The 23,434-nt window shown below is 47.8% G+C and overlaps 1 protein-coding gene across 1 annotated transcript in view; it reads left to right on the top strand.

Annotated features, from left to right (window-relative positions):
* The first annotated feature begins 374 nt into the window (after nt 1-374).
* The window catches only part of LOC125448425 (transcobalamin-1-like), a 48,940-nt gene continuing 25,880 nt past the window's right edge, over nt 375-23,434 (top strand). The window contains exons 1-5 of the mRNA XM_048523749.2: nt 375-665; nt 4,573-4,764; nt 6,348-6,497; nt 8,316-8,471; nt 11,345-11,505. Coding sequence (XP_048379706.1) covers nt 602-665; nt 4,573-4,764; nt 6,348-6,497; nt 8,316-8,471; nt 11,345-11,505 — 723 coding nt within the window. The 5' untranslated portion in view covers nt 375-601. The remainder of the gene's footprint in view (nt 666-4,572; nt 4,765-6,347; nt 6,498-8,315; nt 8,472-11,344; nt 11,506-23,434) is intronic.

Genomic DNA, 23,434 nt, shown 5'->3' on the forward strand with positions numbered 1-23,434 from the left:
ATCTTGCTTTGCACAAGTGAGCTGGATTACAGCAGTAAAAGCCCCGTTTGAAAAGCTGGGGATGTGGACCTCGATGCTGAAACAAAGCAGATCCTTTGTTCATAAATGCGTGTAAGGCTATTGCTGACTGTGAACCAAGGCTGGATGGTTACTTAGTCCCTCCTCTCTCTGTCTCTGGGCTCCATTCCGGTAAATCCACTGACACCTCTGTTAATTATTTCCTGAAGTGCCCTTGCCAAGTTGCGCTTCTGGTTTTGGGTGAATCGATTCATTCTTGCCCAACATTTGAACAAGACCTTCATTTTTTTTCTTTCATGTTCCACCTTTCACTAAGCAAACACATTGAGCAACGCTTCGGATCCGGTTTCACCAGGAGTTCAGCTCTCCCACCCTCCCTATCTCTCTCTCTCTGTCACTCGTTGCATTGACAACAGGTATTTGATTCACTTCGGGCTCTGCGCAGCAACATCTGGGACAAATCGTGTGGAATCGTACTGCGACCCCACCCCCCCCAACCCACCCCGTGCTTGTGGGAGGGAAAGATCCAACAGTAGACCCTGCACTTTTTCTGTTTTAGGGGACTGGCACCTGTCCCTGTACAATGCCCAGCCTGATGCCCTCGTTGCTGCTCCCCGGGTTGTTGCTGGCCTCTTTCGTTCATGGATGTAAGTCAAATGCTCTATGGTTCTCTCTCTCTCTCTCTCTCTGTTACTGTGTCACCCTTTCCTGCCTGTGACTGCTTGTGTCCTATCTCTCTGCCACCATCTCTCCCCCTCTGTTACCCCTCGGGCGGTTCCCTTTGCTCCGCCTGTCTCAGTCCCTTTCTCTGCTGCTTTCTCTGGACCTCTTGCTCACCCTCTGCGTTGCTCGCTCGCCTTGTCCTCGCTTCCTGTCACTTTGCCGCTCTCTTTGCCTCAGTCGGTTTCTCTGTGACTGACTCTCAACAATCTGTATCTCGCTCTGTCTTGCTCCGGATCTTTAGGGATATGTGTGAAAGGATGAGTGTACGTGAGTGTGCATGTCCAAGCAGCTGATGGCGTTGTGCAAACACACAGGCCATTTTTAACTATTGTGCGCATCATGCTCCTAGTGGATATTGAGGCTGTCTTCCTGTCCCACAGGCCCGACCAGTCCCCCTCCACCGACACCCTCATCCGCCTAGCCGAACTCGTCCTCACCCTCAACAACTTCTCTTTTGACTCCTCCCACTTCCTACAGACTAAGAGGGTGGCCATGGGCAACCGCATGGGCCCCAGCTATGCCTGCCTCTTTGTAGGTTACGTGGAACAGTCCCTCTTCTGCACCTACACAGGCCCCAAACCCCACCTCTTCCTCCGTTACATTGATGACTGTATCGGAGCCGCCTCTTGCTCCCCAGAGGAGCTCGAACAGTTCATCCACTTCACCAACACCTTCCACCCCAACCTTCAGTTCACCTGGGCCATCTCCAGCACATCCCTCACCTTCCTGGACCTCTCAGTCTCCATCTCAGGCAACCAGCTTGTAACTGATGTCCATTTCAAGCCCACCGACTCCCACAGCTACCTAGAATACACCTCCTCCCACCCACCCTCCTGCAAAAATTCCATCCCCTATTCCCAATTCCTCCGCCTCCGCCGCATCTGCTCCCACGACAAGACATTCCACTCCCGCACATCCCAGATGTCCAAGTTCTTCAAGGACCGCAACTTTCCCCCCACAGTGATCGAGAACGCCCTCGACCGCGTCTCCCGTATTTCCCGCTACACGTCCCTCACACCCCGCCCCCGCCACAACCGCCCAAAGAGGATCCCCCTCGTTCTCACACACCAGCCCACCAACCTCCGGATACAACGTATCATCCTCCAACACTTCCGCCATCTACAATCCGACCCCACCACCCAAGACATTTTTCCATCCCCACCCCTGTCGGCTTTCCAGAGAGACCACTCTCTCTTCCTGACTCCCTTGTTCGCTCCACACTGCCCTCCAACCCCACCACACCCGGCACCTTCCCCTGCAACCGCAGGAAGTGCTACACTTGCCCCCACACCTCCTCCCTCACCCCTATCCCAGGCCCCAAGATGACATTCCACATTTATCAGAGGTTCACCTGCACATCTGCCAATGTGGTATACTGCATCCACTGTACCCGGTGTGGCTTCCTCTACATTGGGGAAACCAAGCGGAGGCTTGGAGACCGCTTTGCAGAACACCTCCGCTCAGTTCGCAATCAACTACTGCACCTCCCAGTCGCAAACCATTTCCACTCCCCCTCCCATTCTTTAGATGACATGTCCATCATGGGCCTCCTGCAGTGCCACAATGATGCCACCCGAAGGTTGCAGGAACAGCAACTCATATTCCGCCTGGGAACCCTGCAGCTTAATGGTATCAATGTGGACTTCACCAGTTTCAAAATCTCCCCTTCCCCAACTGCATCCCTAAACCACCCCAGTTCGTCCCCTCCCCCCACTGCACCACACAACCAGCCCAGCTCTTCCCCTCCACCCACTGCATCCCAAAACCAGTCCAACCAGTCTCTGCTTCCCTAACCTGTTCTTCCTCTCACCCATCCCTTCCTCCCACCCCAAGCCGCACCCCCATCCACCTACTAACCTCATCCCACCTCCTTGACCTGTCCGTCTTCCCTGGACTGACCTATCCCCTCCCTACCTCCCCACCTATACTCTCCTCTCCACCTATTTTCTTTTCTCTCCATCTTCGGTCCGCCTCCCCCTCTCTCCCTATTTATTCCAGAACCCTCACCCCATCCCCCTCTCTGATGAAGGGTCTAGGTCCGAAACGTCAGCTTTTGTGCTCCTGAGATGCTGCTTGGCCTGCTGTGTTCATCCAGCCTCACATTTTGTTGTCTTGGATTCTCCAGCATCTGCAGTTCCCATTATCTCGGATATTGAGGCTGGGTGTTTTTGGATAGCAAGGTGAGCAACTGGCATTTGCTGCCACGAGGGGGCATCATTGTGCTGCCTTCTTCAACTGCTACGGTTCATGTAGGTCAACAGTACCCTTCGGGATGGAATTCCAGGATTTTGTGGAGGGGAACTTGCAGGGGGTGGTGTTCCCATGTCTCTGCTTGATGAAAGTTGTTTGGAGGTGCTGCCTGAGGATCTTTGGTGAATTCCTGCAGAGCATCTTGTCGATGGTACACACTGCTGTGACCGAGCGTGGGTGGGGGGGAGGGAGTGGGCTGTTTCTGGGTGTGGGGCCAATTGAGCAGGGGCTGCTCTGTCTTGGATGGTGTCGAGCTTCTTGAGTGTTGTTGGAGCTGCCCCCATCCAGGGCAAGTGGGGAATATTCCATCCACCCCCTGGCTTGTGTATTGTCGATGGTGGGACAGGCTTTGGGCTGGGGGGGGTGGTCAGGACGGGAGTTACTTGCTGCAGGATTCCCAGCCTCTGACCTGCTCTTGTAGCCGCTGTGTTTATGTGGTGGGTCAAGTTGAGTTTCTGGTCAACGGTAACCCCCAGGATGTGGATAGTGGGGGATTCAGCAGAAAGAGTGATATTTTGTTACCAGTCGAGCTATTTAATTGTCATTGGTTATAACCATTGTGAGAAAAAAGTGTGTGTGTTGAGCAAATTTTTTCATTTATCAGCCAATCCTGTCTGGCTGTATGCAATTATGGAGTGCACCAGGATTCGAGGAGTCACAAATCAAATGCCAAAGACTGGATAGACACTGATGAAGCAGCTGAACAAGGTTGTGAATAGAATGTTTTTCAGATCCCTGAGGAAATTCCGCACAGACATCCACAGACAGAAATAGGTGCCCTTCATCGGTATATGTGTGTGAGTGTGTTTGTCTCACAATCTATCCATACTTTTATCCAGGATTGGTTTCACTTATTGCACGGCTATGGGAAGGGAGGTAAGGGTTTGGTACAGAACTGTGGGGAGAGATTGGAGCAGTGAGATTAGTTTGGGGATTGATACAGGGCTGTGGGGAGAGTGTGGGGCAGTGGGACTAGTTTGGGGATAGATACAGGGCTATGGGGAGAGAGTGGGACAGTGGGATTAGTTTGGGGATTGATACAGGGCTGTGGGGAGAGTGTGGGGCAATGGATTAGTTTGGGATGATACAGGGCTATGGGGAGAGGGTGGGGCACTGGGACTAGTTTGAGGATTGACGCAGGGTTTTAGGGAGAGAGTGGGGCAGTGAGACTAGACTGGGGATAGATACAGGGCTACAGAGAGAGTGTGGGGCAGTGGGATTAGTTTGGGGATTGATACAGGGCTATGGGGAGAGAGTGGGGCAGTGGGACTAATTTGGGGATTGATACAGGGCTATGGGGAGAGTGTGGGGCAGTGAGACTGGATTGGGGATTGATACAGGACTATGGGGAGAGAGTGGGGCAGTAGGACTAGACTGGGATTAGATTCAGGGCTATGAGGAGAGAGTGGTGGGCAGTGCGGTGACTCCAGTGAGTCAGTGGTGCCGTCCCCATTGGTCAGGTGACCTCCTCGCACGCCACCCACACCACCCAACACCCAATGCTGACCCTTCTGCTCTCCACACTGTGAACGCTGAGGAATGATGTCCCTTCTCTCTCTCACTTTGTCTTTCCTTATTCAGACCCGCCCGAGTCTGAGAGGGAATCTATCAACTTCTTGCTGACTCTCATGCTTCACTCAGTGAACGCCAGCCAGGGGCCCCCAAACCCCAGTGTGGGCATTGCCTTACGACTGGCAAGAGACCACCACCTGCCCACAGAAGAACTGCTCCTGGAGCAGCTGAAGATGGCTGCAGTCAAGAAACTGAAGCACGGTATGTACTGGGGAGCATGGGAATGGGAGGGTGGGGCATTGGGTGGGGGGGGTGTGCAACTTCACTGTGCACTGCTCTATGGGAATCGTCCAGTCCACTGGGCCCATCTGCTCTAGGCTCGTGTTTGTTCTCCCTACCAACACGCCTCCTACGCCCTCTTCATCCCACCCTGCCACCGAATCAGCCTTGTCCATTCTCCCCTTTGAGCATTTATTGCCCATCCCTAATTGGCCAGAGAGCAGTTAAGAGTCAAACACTTTGCTGTGGGTGTGGAGTCACGTGTAGGCCAGACCAGGTAAGGATCCTTCCCTAAAGGGGAGTAGTGAACCAGGTGGGCTTTTCCCCTGACAATGGTTTCATGGTCATCACTAGATTCTTAAATCCAGGGGTTTTTTTAGGCTGAATTCAAATGGCCCTGATCAGATTCAAACCCAGACTCTCAGAACGCTGCTTAGCTTTCTAAATTAATGGGTTGGCAACATTACCACCAGCCCATCACCTCACAAGGGTGTTGAAGGGTAGATCATAGAATACAGTGCAGAAAGAGGCCATTGGGCCCAATGAGTCTGTGCTGACCCGCCAAAGGACATCCCACACAAGCCCTAGCATTGTGAGGCAGCAGTACTAACCACTGAGACTCCCCACAGTATCCTCAGAATCCCACATTTCCCACAACTAACCCACCCTAACCCGCATATCCCTCAGCACTATGGGTAATTTAGCACAGACAATCCACCCAAACCTGCCCATCCCTGGGCATTATGGGTAATTTAGCACGGCCAACCCACCCTAACCTGCACATCCCAGTGCACTATGGGTAATTTAGCACGGCCAACCCACCCTAACCTGCACATCCCAGTGCACTATGGGTAATTTACCATGGCCAATCCACCTTAACCTGCACATCCCAGTGCACTATGGGTAATTTAGCACGGCCAATGCACCCTAACCTGCACATCTTTGGACTGTGGGAGGAAACTGGCGCACGCGGAGGAAACCCACGCAGACACAGGGAGAATGTGCAAACTCCACACAGACAGTCGCCCAAGGACGGAATTGAACCTGAACCCCTGGTGCTGTGAGGCAGCTGCACTGATCACTGAGCCACCGTGTTGCGATTGCTATACATCCTGAGTAAGACCACAACTCAGAGCAGGAAGAAATCCAACTGGCGAGTCAGCAGTGACGGGTCTATCCCCAGGAGAGGAGGGGAATGGGGAGAGGTATGTGGACCTGCCTCCCACAGACAATGTTCCAGGTCAGCCATATTGATGTATGTAGAAGGGGAGGGCGAAATTGGATGGGCAGTGAGAAGCAAATGGATCTGGTGATGGGTGAGATGAAGAACGTAGAGAAGAGGCACGGGGATATAGGATGGGCCGTAAGACCGTAAGACATAGGGGTGGAAGTAAGGACATTTGGCCCATCGAGTCCACTCCGCCATTTAATCATGGCTGACGAACATTTCAACTCCACTCCCCTGCACTCTCCCCATATCCCTTAATTCGTTGTGAGATCGAGAATTTATCAACCTCTGCCTTGAAGACATTTAACTCATATGTTTACTCTCCTTTACCAAACAGGTGATGATTTATCCTCGGGTTTGGTTGCTCTTTACACCTTGGCCATTGCTGCATCTTGCAACGATCCCACGGACATCTCCTACGAAGGGGACAAGGTTAACCTGTTGGAGACACTGCAGGAGAAATTAACCAAGGAAATCGAACACATCAGTAAATATCACTGAGTATTGACAGGCTGAGAGCCTACACACTTCAACTTCCTACACAAAATTAGCATTGAGCGCTTTCTCTCTATAAGACCATAAGACATAGGAGTGGAAGTAAGGCCATTCGGCCCATCACGTCCTCTCCGCCATTTAAATCACGGCTGATGGGCATTTCAACACCTCTTCTCTGCACTCTCCCCATAGCCCTTGATTCCTTGTGAGATTAAGAATTTATCGATCTCTGCCTTGAAGACATTTAATGTCCCAGCCTCCACTGCACTCTGCGGCAATGAATTCCACAAGCCCACCACTCTCTGGCTGAAGAAATGTCTCCTCATTTCCGTTCTAAATTTACCCCCTCTGATTCTAAGGCTGTGCCCACGGGTCCTAGCCTCCCCGCCTAACAGAAACAACTTCCTAGCGTCCACCCTTTCTAAGCCATACATTATCTTATAAGTTTCTATTAGATCTCCCCTCAACCTTCTAAACTTTAATGAATACAATCCCAGGATCCTCAGCCATTCATCGTACGTTAAATCTACCATTCCAGGGATCATCCATGTGAATCTCCGCTGGACATGCTCCAGGGCTAGTATGTCCTTCCTGAGATGCGGGGCTCAGAATTGGACACAGTATTCTAAATGGGCCCTGACTAGAGCTTCATAAAGTCTCAGAAGCACATCGCTACTTTTATATTCCAACCCTCTTGAGATAAACGACAACATTACATTCACTTTCTTAATTATGGACTCTACCTGCAAGTTAACTTTTAGAGAATCCTGGACCAACACTCGCAGATCCCTTTCTACTTCTGCTTTATGAATTTTCTCACCATTTACAAAATAGTCCATGCCTGTATTCTTTTTTCCAAAGTGCAAAACTTAGCATTTGCCCACGTTGAATTTTATCAGCCATTTCCTGGACCACTCTGCTAAACTGTCTAAATCTTTCTGCAGCTTCCCCACCTCCTCACTACTACCTGCCTGCCCACCTATCTTTGTATTATCAGCAAACTGTCCCCACTACCACTCCCAGGAAAGGGACAGCACAGGATTAGATGCTACACTGTTAATGGTGACCCCTGCTACAAGCTTGTAAACTATCCTGAGCTCCTCCTACATTATTGAATCCCTGCAGCACAGAAAGAGCCTGTTCACTCCATTGGGTCAACACTGACCCTCCTAACAGCATCCCATGTGGGTATAGTCCCCCACCTTATCCCTGTAATCCTGCGTTTCCTGTGGCTAATCCATACAGCCTGCATATCCCTAGGTATTACGTAGAGTTTAGCATGACCAATCTACCCTAACATGCATATCTTTGGACTGTGGGAGGAAACTGGAACACTGGTGGAAATTCACACAGACACAGGGAGAACATGCAAATGGCAATCAGTCAAGGGTAGAATTGAACCCAGGGACTCAGCATTGTGAGGCTACCACATCTCTCTGATTTTCCAGTTAATCATTCCCTAAATTGTACCCAATACAAGCACTTTCAGGGTTGGATGGAGTGTTGTGAACTATCTCTGTCCCTTTCATGCTTGCTCTCTGCCTCTCCCTCTTTCTTTTTCTGTCAGTGTCTCCATCTAAATACCCATCTTCTGCTCTGCAACTGTCTGCCCATCTCTGTTTTCTTGTCTTTCTATCCTTCTCTTTTTGTCTCACAATTTGCATCTCTCTGTCTCCTCCTCTCACTCACTCTCTGTCTTTCCCTCCGTCTGTCTCTGTCACTGTCTCTTTGTTCTCTCTGCCTGTCTCTTTCTGTCTCTCTCTCTCGCTATCTCTACATCAGTAACTATTGCTCATATTGTGTTGTTTAGGAAGCACTACATTCCCTCTCACTAACTATTACCAAGTTAGCCTGGACGTGCTCACTCTCTGCGTGATGAACAGAAATGTTTCGCAATGTTCGGTCCAGGCCCTCACTGATGCAGTATTGAACGACAAATTCACACACGCCTCTGAATTCTCAGTTGGTAAGAATACTCCCTGTTGACCCCAGTCTCTGATTATCTCCTGATATCACTTGAGGCCCGTCTCTGATTGTGTCTCGTTTGCAGACAAAGGGACAACAGGTAAGTTGGAGGCAAGGAGTATTCCAGGACTTTATGGGAGGCTATGGAATAAATTACAGGGCTCATAACAGAGATATTTGTATCATCGATACCCATGGGTTGAGTTCCTGAAGATTGGAGGGAGGTTAATATTATGACAATATTTAAGAAAGGTTGGAGGGAAATGCCCAGAAATGATAGACCACTGAGTCCACCATATACGGTAGGTACGTTGTTAGGGGGAATTCTGAGATGCAGGATCTATAGGCATTTGGAGAAGCAAGGACTCATTTGGGATAGTCAGCGTGGTTTTGTGTGTGGGAAGTTATGTCTCACGAGTTTGTTGGAATTTTTTGAACGGGTGACCAAGAAAGTTGATGAGGGCAGTGTGGTAGGTATCGTTTACATGGACTTTAGCAAGGCCTTTGACAAGGTACTGTAGAGTGGGATGTTAAGTAGGGTTAAATCTCACAGTATCCAGGGAGAGCTAGCCAACTGGATGCAAAACTGGCTTGATGGTAGAAGACAGAGGGTAGCTGTGTGCTCCTGAGATGCTGCTTTTGTGCTCCTGAGATGCTGCTTGGCCTGCTGTGTTCATCCAGCTCCACACTTTGTTATGCTGGAAAAGCTCAGCAGGTTCGGCAGCATCTGTGAAGGAACAAACAAAGTTAACGTTTCTGTCCAGTGACCCTTCAGGGTCGCCGGACCTAAAACATTAACTCTGACATTTTCTTCACAGATGCTGCCGAACCTGCTGAGCTTTTCCAGCAACTTTGTTTTTGTTCCTGATTTATAGCATCCGCAGTTCTTTCGGTTTTTATTAAGAGTGCAGGAAAGATTTATTAGGATGTTATCTGAACTGGAAGGTTTGAGGTATATGCAGAGATTGGATTGGCTGGAACCTTTCTCTCTGGAGTGTAGGAGACTGAGTGCTGACCTTATAGAGATCTATAAAATCATGTGGGACATGGACATGGTAGATAGCCAACGGCTTTTCCCCATGGTAGGGAAGTCTGAAACCAGAGGGCATCGGTTTAAGGTTTGAGTGGAGAGATAGAAAAGGGGCCAAAGGGGCAGTGTCCAGGCAAATGGGACTTGGTTAATTGTGAAAACTGGGTAGCATGGACGTGTTGGGCCGAAGGGCCTGTTTCCATGCTCTCAACTTTATGAAAAAAAAGACCGAAGGAACTGCGGATGCTGTAAATCAGGAACTATAAAAAACATTCAGCAGGCCTGGCAGCATCCGTGAAGAGAAAATCAGAGTTAACATTTCGGGTCTGGTGACCCTTCGTCAGAACTGATGGTAGCTGGGAAAACACCAGTTTATATGCAGAAAATAGGGAGGGGTGTGAGATAGGGAGTAAATGATAGGATAGAGCCCAAAGAGAGAGAAGAGCAGTGGGTACATAAGGGAGTGGATAACAATCTGACTAGGAAGGTGAGTAGTTGTTAATGGGGATTGTTAGTGGTGAACATTAGGTACTAACAAATTACAGGCTACGTGATAACAAGGCCTGGCGTGTGTCATGTAGAGGGTTGGGACTTGGGAGAGTTTAGGTCCCAAAATTATTGAACTTGGTATTGAACCCGGAGGGCTGTAGGGCGTCCAAGTGGAAAATGAGGTGCTGTTCCTCCAGCTTGTGCTGAGCTTCGCAGGAACACTCTAGCAAGCCAGAGACGGAGATATTGGCAGGGAGCAGGGTGGTGCATTGAAGTGGCAGGCAACAGGTAGTTCAGGGCCATTTTTGCGAGCAGAATGTAGATGTTCTGCAAAGCGGTCACCAAGTCTACGCTTCATTTCCCCAACGTAGAGGAGACCAGATTCTGGGAAGTGCAGGCGAAGTGTTGCTTCATATGGAAGGTATGGTTGGGCCCTTGGATACTGGGGAGGGAGGAGGTAAATGGGCAGGTGTTGCACCTTCGCTGGTTACAGGGCAAGGCGCCATGGGGATATTGGGGCGACGGGGGGGGTGTTTGGAAGTTGGGCGTGAAGTAAGAGTGCTACAGGGTGCTCCAGAGGGAATGGTCCCTGTGGAAGGTGGGCAACAGAGGGGAGGGGAATATGTCTGGTGGTGGCATCTTGTTGGAGGTGGCGGAAATGGCATCTGATGATCTTCTGGATGTGGATGCTGGTGGGATGGCAGGTGGACGAGGGGATCCTTATCGCTGCTGTGGGAGGAAAGGGAATGAGTGAAGGAGGAAATGCAGGAGATGGGTTGGAACAGGTTGAGGGCCTCATTGACAATGGAGCTGGAGAATCCTTGGGTGATGAAGAAGGCGGCCATGTCGGAGGTTTCCTTGTCGAAGTTAGCCTCATCGGAACATATGTGACTGAGACTCAGGGTCTGAGAGAACAGGATGGAGTCTTTACAGGAAGTTGTTCCTGTAAACTTTATGACTCTGTGGCTCCAATTGTCTCGCGCTCCTGGTTTCACACACGCAAATGCAGACAGGTAAACATACAATTACATATGAACTTGCCTGGACATGAATACAGGCGTACAAAGAACAATACAGAGATATTCAGCCATGCCTGTGTCAATACATTTGGATCCACATTCAGATACAAACATACAAACGCACTTACAAATGTGCACGAACAAAGTCACATGTAAATATACATTTATACAGTCACAGAACTGATATAGAGACACTTGCACAGAAATGTATGCAAGCATCCAAACCAATAGATACAGACAGCGAGGCATGCAAAGGACCCTACCTGTAAGGGTTCAGGAGACTGGCAATGAGAGTGGATGGAGCTGGATGTGATTTCTCTCTCACTTCCTTTGTAGATACGGGAGCTGTAGCTGCACTGGGTTTCAGGTGTTTGAAAGACAAGCTGAACGGAATGGGCACCGAAAAAGCACTGCACAAGGTCCTCGATCAGATACTGAACCGAACAACGGATGATGGTCTCATCGGCAACCTGTACAGTACAGGCCTGGCAATGCAGGTAAATTACACAAACACTAACACAGATGCACACTATCTGACACACTCTCTCTCTCACTCACACACACACACACACACACACAGTTGTTCTGTGTGTTACTGTACACTGTTCCAATCCCGATACACACTGGGAGTTACTGTACACTGTTCCTATCCCGATACACACTGGGAGTTACTGTACACTGTTCAAATCCCGATATACACTGGGAGTTACTGTACACTGTTCCTATCCCGATACACACTGGGAGTTACTGTACACTGTTCCAATCCCGATACACACTGGAAGTTACTGTACACTGTTCCAATCCCGATACACTCTGGGAGTTACTGTACACTGTTCCAATCCCGATACACACTGGGAGTTACTGTACACTGTTCCTATCCCGATACACACTGGGAGTTACTGTACACTGTTCCAATCCCGATACACACTGGAAGTTACTGTACACTGTTCCAATCCCGATACACTCTGGGAGTTACTGTACACTGTTCCAATCCCGATACACACTGGGAGTTACTGTACACTGTTCCAATCCTGATACACACTGCGAGTTACTGTACACTGTTCCAATCCCGATATACACTGGGAGTTACTGTACACTGTTCCAATCCTGATATACACTGGGAGTTACTGTACACTGTTCCAATCCCGATACACACTGGGAGTTACTGTACACTGTTCCAATCCTGATATACACTGGGAGTTACTGTACACTGTTCCAATCCCAATACACACTGGGAGTTACTGTACACTGTTCCAATCCCGATACACACTGGAAGTTACTGTACACTGTTCCAATCCCGATATACACTGGGAGTTACTGTACACTGTTCCAATCCCGATACACACTGGGAGTTACTGTACACTGTTCCAATCCTGATACACACTGGGAGTTACTGTACACTGTTCCAATCCCGATATACACTGGGAGTTACTGTACACTGTTCCAATCCCGATACACACTGGGAGTTACTGTACACTGTTCCAATCCCGATATACACTGGGAGTTACTGTAAACTGTTTCAATCCCGATACACACTGGGAGTTACTGTACACTGTTCCAATCCCGATACACACTGGGAGTTACTGTACACTGTTCCAATCCTGATATACACTGGGAGTTACTGTACACTGTTCCAATCCCGATACACACTGGGAGTTACTGTACACTGTTCCAATCCCGATATACACTGGGAGTTACTGTACACTGTTCCAATCCCGATACACACTGGGAGTTACTTTACACTGTTCCAATCCTGATATACACTGGGAGTTACTGTACACTGTTCCAATCCCGATACACACTGGGAGTTACTGTACACTGTTCCAATCCCGATACACTCTGGGAGTTACTGTACACTGTTCCAATCCCCATATACACTGGGAGTTACTGTACACTGTTCCAATCCCGATACACACTGGGAGTTACTGTACACTGTTCCAATCCCGATACACACTGGGAGTTACTGTACACTGTTCCAATCCCGATACACACTGGGAGTTACTGTACACTGTTCCAATCCCGATACACACTGGGAGTTACTGTACACTGTTCCAATCCCGATACACACTGGGAGTTACTGTACACTGTTCCAATCCCGATATACACTGGGAGTTACTGTACACTGTTCCAATCCTGATACACACTGGGAGTTACTGTACACTGTTCCAATCCCGATACACACTGTGAGTTACTGTACACTGTTCCAATCCCGATACACACTGGGAGTTACTGTACACTGTTCCAATCCTGATACACACTGGGAGTTACTGTACACTGTTCCAATCCTGATATACACTGGGAGTTACTGTACACTGTTCAAATCCCGATATACACTGGGAGTTACTGTACACTGTTCCAATCCCGATATACACTGGGAGTTACTGTACACTGTTCCAATCCTGATACACACTGGGAGTTACTGTACACTGTTCCAATCCCGATACACACTGGGAGTTATTGTACACTGTTCCAATCCCGATACACACTGGGAGTTACTGTACACTGTTCCAATCCCGATACACACTGGGAGTTACTGTACACTGTTCCAATCCCGATATACACTGGGAGTTACTGTACACTGTTCCAATCCCGATACACACTGGGAGTTACTGTACACTGTTCGAATCCCGATACACACTGGGAGTTACTGTACACTGTTCCAATCCCGATACACACTGGGAGTTACTGTACACTGTTCCAATCCTGATATACACTGGGAGTTACTGTACACTGTTCCAATCCCGATATACACTGGGAGATACTGTACACTGTTCCAATCCCGATACACACTGGGAGTTACTGTACACTGTTCCAATCCCGATACACACTGGGAGTTACTGTACACTGTTCCAATCCTGATACACTCTGGGAGTTACTGTACACTGTTCCAATCCCGATACACACTGGGAGTTACTGAACACTGTTCCAATCCCGATATTCACTGGGAGTTACTGAACACTGTTCCAATCCCGATATACACTGGGAGTTACTGAACACTGTTCCAATCCCGATACACACTGGGAGTTACTGTACACTGTTCAAATCCCGATACACACTGGGAGTTACTGTACACTGTTCCAATCCTGATACACACTGGGAGTTACTGTACACTGTTCCAATCCCGATACACACTGGGAGTTACTGTACACTGTTCCAATCCTGATATACACTGGGAGTTACTGTACACTGTTCCAATCCCGATACACTCTGGGAGTTACTGTACACTGTTCCAATCCCGATACACACTGGGAGTTACTGTACACTGTTCCAATCCTGATACACACTGGGAGTTACTGTACACTGTTCCAATCCCGATGCACACTGGGAGTTACTGTACACTGTTCCAATCCTGATATACACTGGGAGTTACTGTACACTGTTCCAATCCCGATACACACTGGGAGTTACTGTACACTGTTCCAATCCGGATACACACTGCGAGTTACTGTACACTGTTCCAATCCTGATACACACTGGGAGTTACTGTACACTGTTCCAATCCCGGTACGCACTGGGAGTTACTGTACACTGTTCCAATCCTGATACGCACTGGGAGTTACTGTACACTGTTCCAATCCCGATACGCACTGGGAGTTACTGTACACTGTTCCAATCCCGATATACACTGGGAGTTACTGTACACTGTTCCAATCCCGATACACACTGGGAGTTACTGTACACTGTTCCAATCCCGATACACACTGGGAGTTACTGTACACTGTTCCAATCCCGATACACACTGGGAGTTACTGTACACTGTTCCAATCCCGATACACACTGGGAGTTACTGCACACTGTTCCAATCCCGATACACACTGGGAGTTACTGTACACTGTTCCAATCCCGATACACACTGGGAGTTACTGTACACTGTTCCAATCCTGATACACACTGGGAGTTACTGTACACTGTTCCAATCCCGATACACACTGGGAGTTACTGTACACTGTTCCAATCCCGATACACACTGGGAGTTACTGTACACTGTTCCAATCTTGATACACACTGGGAGTTACTGTACACTGTTCCAATCTTGATACACACTGGGAGTTACTGTACACTGTTCCAATCCCGATACACACTGGGAGTTACTGTACACTGTTCCAATCCCGATACACACTGGGAGTTACTGTACACTGTTCCAATCCCGATACACACTGGGAGTTACTGTACACTGTTCCAATCCCGATACACACTGGGAGTTACTGTACACTGTTCCAATCCCGATACACACTGGGAGTTACTGTACACTGTTCCAATCCCGATATGCACTGGGAGTTACTGTACACTGTTCCAATCCCCATATACACTGGGAGTTACTGTACACTGTTCCAATCCCGATACACACTGGGAGTTACTGTACACTGTTCCAATCCTGATACACACTGGGAGTTACTGTACACTGTTCCAATCCCGATACGCACTGGGAGTTACTGTACTCTGTTCCAATCCCGATACGCACTGGGAGTTACTGTACACTGTTCAAATCCCGATATGCACTGGGAGTTACTGTACACTGTTCCAATCCCGATATACACTGGGAGTTACTGTACACTGTTCAAATCGCGATACGCACTGGGTGTTACTGTACACTGTTCCAATCCCGATACGCACTGGGAGTTACTGTACACTGTTCCAATCCTGATACGCACTGGGAGTTACTGTACACTGTTCCAATCCTGATACGCACTGGGAGTTACTGTACACTGTTCCAATCCCGATACGCACTGGGAGTTACTGCACACTGTTCCAATCCCGATATGCACTGGGAGTTACTGTACACTGTTCCAATCCCGATATACACTGGGAGTTACTGTACACTGTTCCAATCCCGATATACACTGGGAGTTACTGTACTCTGTTCCAATCCCGATACACACTGGGAGTTACTGTACACTGTTCCAATCCCGATATACACTGGGAGTTACTGTACACTGTTCCAATCTCGATACACACTGGGAGTTACTGTACACTGTTCCAATCCCGATACACACTGGGAGTTACTGTACACTGTTCCAATCCCGATACACACTGGGAGTTACTGTACACTGTTCCAATCCCGATAGACACTGGGAGTTACTGTACACTGTTCCAATCCCGATACACACTGGGAGTTACTGAACACTGTTCCAATCCCGATACACACTGGGTGTTACTGTACACTGTTCAAATCCCGATACACACTGGGAGTTACTGTACACTGTTCCAATCCCCATATACATTGGGAGTTACTGTACACTGTTCCAATCCTGATATACACTGGGAGTTACTGTACACTGTTCCAATCCCGATATACACTGGGAGTTACTGTACACTGTTGAAATCCCGATATACACTGGGAGTTACTGTACACTGTTCCAATCCCGATACACACTGGGAGTTACTGTACACTGTTCCAATCCCGATACACACAGGGAGTTACTGTACACTGTTCCAATCCCGATACACACTGGGAGTTACTGTACACTGTTCCAATCCCGATACACACTGGGAGTTACTGTACACTGTTCAAATCCCGATATACACTGGGAGTTACTGTACACTGTTCCAATCCGGATACACACTGGGAGTTACTGTACACTGTTCCAATCCTGATATACACTGGGAGTTACTGTACACTGTTCAAATCCCGATATACACTGGGAGTTACTGTACACTGTTCCAATCCCGATACACACTGGGAGTTACTGTACACTGTTCAAATCCCGATACACACTGGGAGTTACTGTACACTGTTCCAATCCCGATACACACTGGGAGTTACTGTACACTGTTCCAATCCCGATACACACTGGGAGTTACTGTACACTGTTCCAATCCCGATACACTCTGGGAGTTACTGTACACTGTTCCAATCCCGATATACTCTGGGAGTTACTGTACACTGTTCCAATCCCGATACACACTGGGAGTTACTGTACACTGTTCCAATCCCGATACACACTGGGAGTTATTGTACACTGTTCCAATCCTAATATACACTGGGAGTTACTGTACACTGTTCCAATCCCGATACACACTGGGAGTTACTGTACACTGTTCCAATCCCGATATACTCTGGGAGTTACTGTACACTGTTCCAATCCAGATATACACTGGGTGTTACTGTACACTGTTCAAATCCCTATACACACTGGGAGTTACTGTACACTGTTCCAATCCCGATACACACTGGGAGTTACTGTACACTGTTCCAATCTTGATACACACTGGGAGTTACTGTACACTGTTCCAATCCCGATACACACTGGGAGTTACTGTACACTGTTCCAATCCCGATACACACTGGGAGTTACTGTACACTGTTCCAATCCCGATACACACTGGGAGTTACTGTACACTGTTCCAATGCCGATACACACTGGGAGTTACTGAACACTGTTCCAATCCCGATACACACTGGGAGTTACTGTACACTGTTCCAATCCTGATACACACTGGGAGTTACTGTACACTGTTCCAATCCTGATATACACTGGGAGTTACTGTACACTGTTCGAATCCCGATACACACTGGGAGTTACTGTACACTGTTCCAATCCCGATACACAGTGGGAGTTACTGTACACTGTTCCAATCCTGATACACACTGGGAGTTACTGTACACTGTTCCAATCCTGATACACACTGGGAGTTACTGTACACTGTTCCAATCCCGATACACTCTGGGAGTTACTGTACACTGTTCCAATCCCGATACACACTGGGAGTTACTGTACACTGTTCAAATCCCGATATACACTGGGAGTTACTGTACACTGTTCCAATCCTGATACACACTGGGAGTTACTGTACACTGTTCAAATCCCGATATACACTGGGAGTTACTGTACACTGTTCCAATCCCGATACACACTGGGAGTTACTGTACACTGTTCCAATCCCGATACACACTGGGAGTTACTGTACACTGTTCCAATCCCGATATACACTGGGAGTTACTGTACACTGTTCCAATCCCGATACACACTGGGAGTTGCTGTACACTGTTCCAATCCCGATATACACTGGGAGTTACTATACGCTGTTCCAATCCCGATACACACTGGGGGTTACTGTACGCTGTTCCAATCCCGATACACACTGGGAGTTACTGTACACTGTTCCAATCCCGATACACACTGGGAGTTACTGAACACTGTTCCAATCCCGATACACACTGGGTGTTACTGTACACTGTTCAAATCCCGATACACACTGGGAGTTACTGTACACTGTTCCAATCCCCATATACATTGGGAGTTACTGTACACTGTTCCAACCCTGATATACACTGGGAGTTACTGTACACTGTTCCAATCCCGATATACACTGGGAGTTACTGTACACTGTTCCAATCCCGATACACACTGGGAGTTACTGTACACTGTTCCAATCCCGATACACACTGGGAGTTACTGTACACTGTTCCAATCCCGATATACACTGGGAGTTACTGTACACTGTTCCAATCCCGATACACACTGGGAGTTACTGAACACTGTTCCAATCCCGATACACACTGGGTGTTACTGTACACTGTTCAAATCCCGATACACACTGGGAGTTACTGTACACTGTTCCAATCCCCATATACATTGGGAGTTACTGTACACTGTTCCAATCCTGATATACACTGGGAGTTACTGTACACTGTTCCAATCCCGATATACACTGGGAGTTACTGTACACTGTTGAAATCCCGATATACACTGGGAGTTACTGTACACTGTTCCAATCCCGATACACACTGGGAGTTACTGTACACTGTTCCAATCCCGATACACACTGGGAGTTACTGTACACTGTTCCAATCCCGATACACACTGGGAGTTACTGTACACTGTTCAAATCCCGATATACACTGGGAGTTACTGTACACTGTTCCAATCCGGATACACACTGGGAGTTACTGTACACTGTTCCAATCCTGATATACACTGGGAGTTACTGTACACTGTTCAAATCCCGATATACACTGGGAGTTACTGTACACTGTTCCAATCCCGATACACACTGGGAGTTACTGTACACTGTTCCAATCCCGATACACAGTGGGAGTTACTGTACACTGTTCCAATCCCGATACACTCTGGGAGTTACTGTACACTGTTCCAATCCCGATACACTCTGGGAGTTACTGTACACTGTTCCAATCCCGATATACACTGGGAGTTACTGTACACTGTTCAAATCCCGATACACACTGGGAGTTACTGTACACTGTTCCACTCCCGATACACACTGGGAGTTACTGTACACTGTTCCAATCCCGATACACACTGGGAGTTACTGTACACTGTTCCAATCCCGACACACACTGGGAGTTACTGTACACTGTTCCAATCCCGATACACACTGGGAGTTACTGTACACTGTTCCAATCCTGATACACACTGGGAGTTACTGTACACTGTTCCAATCCTAATATACACTGGGAGTTACTGTACACTGTTCCAATCCAGATATACACTGGGAGTTACTGTACACTGTTCCAATCCCGATACACACTGGGAGTTACTGTACACTGTTCCAATCCCGATATACACTGGGAGTTACTGTACACTGTTCCAATCTCGATACACACTGGGAGTTACTGTACACTGTTCCAATCCCGATACACACTGGGAGTTACTGTACACTGTTCCAATCCCGATACACACTGGGAGTTACTGTACACTGTTCCAATCCCGATAGACACTGGGAGTTACTGTACACTGTTCCAATCCCGATACACACTGGGAGTTACTGAACACTGTTCCAATCCCGATACACACTGGGTGTTACTGTACACTGTTCAAATCCCGATACACACTGGGAGTTACTGTACACTGTTCCAATCCCCATATACATTGGGAGTTACTGTACACTGTTCCAATCCTGATATACACTGGGAGTTACTGTACACTGTTCCAATCCCGATATACACTGGGAGTTACTGTACACTGTTGAAATCCCGATATACACTGGGAGTTACTGTACACTGTTCCAATCCCGATACACACTGGGAGTTACTGTACACTGTTCCAATCCCGATACACACAGGGAGTTACTGTACACTGTTCCAATCCCGATACACACTGGGAGTTACTGTACACTGTTCCAATCCCGATACACACTGGGAGTTACTGTACACTGTTCAAATCCCGATATACACTGGGAGTTACTGTACACTGTTCCAATCCGGATACACACTGGGAGTTACTGTACACTGTTCCAATCCTGATATACACTGGGAGTTACTGTACACTGTTCAAATCCCGATATACACTGGGAGTTACTGTACACTGTTCCAATCCCGATACACACTGGGAGTTACTGTACACTGTTCAAATCCCGATACACACTGGGAGTTACTGTACACTGTTCCAATCCCGATACACACTGGGAGTTACTGTACACTGTTCCAATCCCGATACACACTGGGAGTTACTGTACACTGTTCCAATCCCGATACACTCTGGGAGTTACTGTACACTGTTCCAATCCCGATATACTCTGGGAGTTACTGTACACTGTTCCAATCCCGATACACACTGGGAGTTACTGTACACTGTTCCAATCCCGATACACACTGGGAGTTATTGTACACTGTTCCAATCCTAATATACACTGGGAGTTACTGTACACTGTTCCAATCCCGATACACACTGGGAGTTACTGTACACTGTTCCAATCCCGATATACTCTGGGAGTTACTGTACACTGTTCCAATCCAGATATACACTGGGTGTTACTGTACACTGTTCAAATCCCGATACACACTGGGAGTTACTGTACACTGTTCCAATCCCGATACACACTGGGAGTTACTGTACACTGTTCCAATCTTGATACACACTGGGAGTTACTGTACACTGTTCCAATCCCGATACACACTGGGAGTTACTGTACACTGTTCCAATCCCGATACACACTGGGAGTTACTGTACACTGTTCCAATCCCGATACACACTGGGAGTTACTGTACACTGTTCCAATGCCGATACACACTGGGAGTTACTGAACACTGTTCCAATCCCGATACACACTGGGAGTTACTGTACACTGTTCCAATCCTGATACACACTGGGAGTTACTGTACACTGTTCCAATCCTGATATACACTGGGAGTTACTGTACACTGTTCGAATCCCGATACACACTGGGAGTTACTGTACACTGTTCCAATCCCGATACACAGTGGGAGTTACTGTACACTGTTCCAATCCTGATACACACTGGGAGTTACTGTACACTGTTCCAATCCTGATACACACTGGGAGTTACTGTACACTGTTCCAATCCCGATACACTCTGGGAGTTACTGTACACTGTTCCAATCCCGATACACACTGGGAGTTACTGCACACTGTTCAAATCCCGATATACACTGGGAGTTACTGTACACTGTTCCAATCCTGATACACACTGGGAGTTACTGTACACTGTTCAAATCCCGATATACACTGGGAGTTACTGTACACTGTTCCAATCCCGATACACACTGGGAGTTACTGTACACTGTTCCAATCCCGATACACACTGGGAGTTACTGTACACTGTTCCAATCCCGATATACACTGGGAGTTACTGTACACTGTTCCAATCCCGATACACACTGGGAGTTGCTGTACACTGTTCCAATCCCGATATACACTGGGAGTTACTATACGCTGTTCCAATCCCGATACACACTGGGGGTTACTGTACGCTGTTCCAATCCCGATACACACTGGGAGTTACTGTACACTGTTCCAATCCCGATACACACTGGGAGTTACTGAACACTGTTCCAATCCCGATACACACTGGGTGTTACTGTACACTGTTCAAATCCCGATACACACTGGGAGTTACTGTACACTGTTCCAATCCCCATATACATTGGGAGTTACTGTACACTGTTCCAATCCTGATATACACTGGGAGTTACTGTACACTGTTCCAATCCCGATATACACTGGGAGTTACTGTACACTGTTCCAATCCCGATACACACTGGGAGTTACTGTACACTGTTCCAATCCCGATACACACTGGGAGTTACTGTACACTGTTCCAATCCCGATATACACTGGGAGTTACTGTACACTGTTCCAATCCCGATACACACTGGGAGTTACTGAACACTGTTCCAATCCCGATACACACTGGGTGTTACTGTACACTGTTCAAATCCCGATACACACTGGGAGTTACTGTACACTGTTCCAATCCCCATATACATTGGGAGTTACTGTACACTGTTCCAATCCTGATATACACTGGGAGTTACTGTACACTGTTCCAATCCCGATATACACTGGGAGTTACTGTACACTGTTGAAATCCCGATATACACTGGGAGTTACTGTACACTGTTCCAATCCCGATACACACTGGGAGTTACTGTACACTGTTCCAATCCCGATACACACTGGGAGTTACTGTACACTGTTCCAATCCCGATACACACTGGGAGTTACTGTACACTGTTCAAATCCCGATATACACTGGGAGTTACTGTACACTGTTCCAATCCGGATACACACTGGGAGTTACTGTACACTGTTCCAATCCTGATATACACTGGGAGTTACTGTACACTGTTCAAATCCCGATATACACTGGGAGTTACTGTACACTGTTCCAATCCCGATACACACTGGGAGTTACTGTACACTGTTCCAATCCCGATACACAGTGGGAGTTACTGTACACTGTTCCAATCCCGATACACTCTGGGAGTTACTGTACACTGTTCCAATCCCGATACACTCTGGGAGTTACTGTACACTGTTCCAATCCCGATATACACTGGGAGTTACTGTACACTGTTCAAATCCCGATACACACTGGGAGTTACTGTACACTGTTCCACTCCCGATACACACTGGGAGTTACTGTACACTGTTCCAATCCCGATACACACTGGGAGTTACTGTACACTGTTCCAATCCCGACACACACTGGGAGTTACTGTACACTGTTCCAATCCCGATACACACTGGGAGTTACTGTACACTGTTCCAATCCTGATACACACTGGGAGTTACTGTACACTGTTCCAATCCTAATATACACTGGGAGTTACTGTACACTGTTCCAATCCAGATATACACTGGGAGTTACTGTACACTGTTCCAATCCCGATACACACTGGGAGTTACTGTACACTGTTCCAATCCCGATATACACTGGGAGTTACTGTACACTGTTCCAATCCCGATACACACTGGGAGTTACTGTACACTGTTCCAATCCTAATATACACTGGGAGTTACTGTACACTGTTCCAATCCAGATATACACTGGGAGTTACTGTACACTGTTCCAATCCCGATACACACTGGGAGTTACTGTACACTGTTCCAATCCCGATACAAACTGGGAGTTATTGTACACTGTTCCAATCCTAATATACACTGGGAGTTACTGTACACTGTTCCAACCTCGATATACTCTGGGAGTTACTGTACACTGTTC

This window comes from Stegostoma tigrinum, chromosome 41, assembly GCF_030684315.1.
Source record: "Stegostoma tigrinum isolate sSteTig4 chromosome 41, sSteTig4.hap1, whole genome shotgun sequence".
Taxonomy (NCBI): Eukaryota; Metazoa; Chordata; class Chondrichthyes; order Orectolobiformes; family Stegostomatidae; genus Stegostoma; species Stegostoma tigrinum.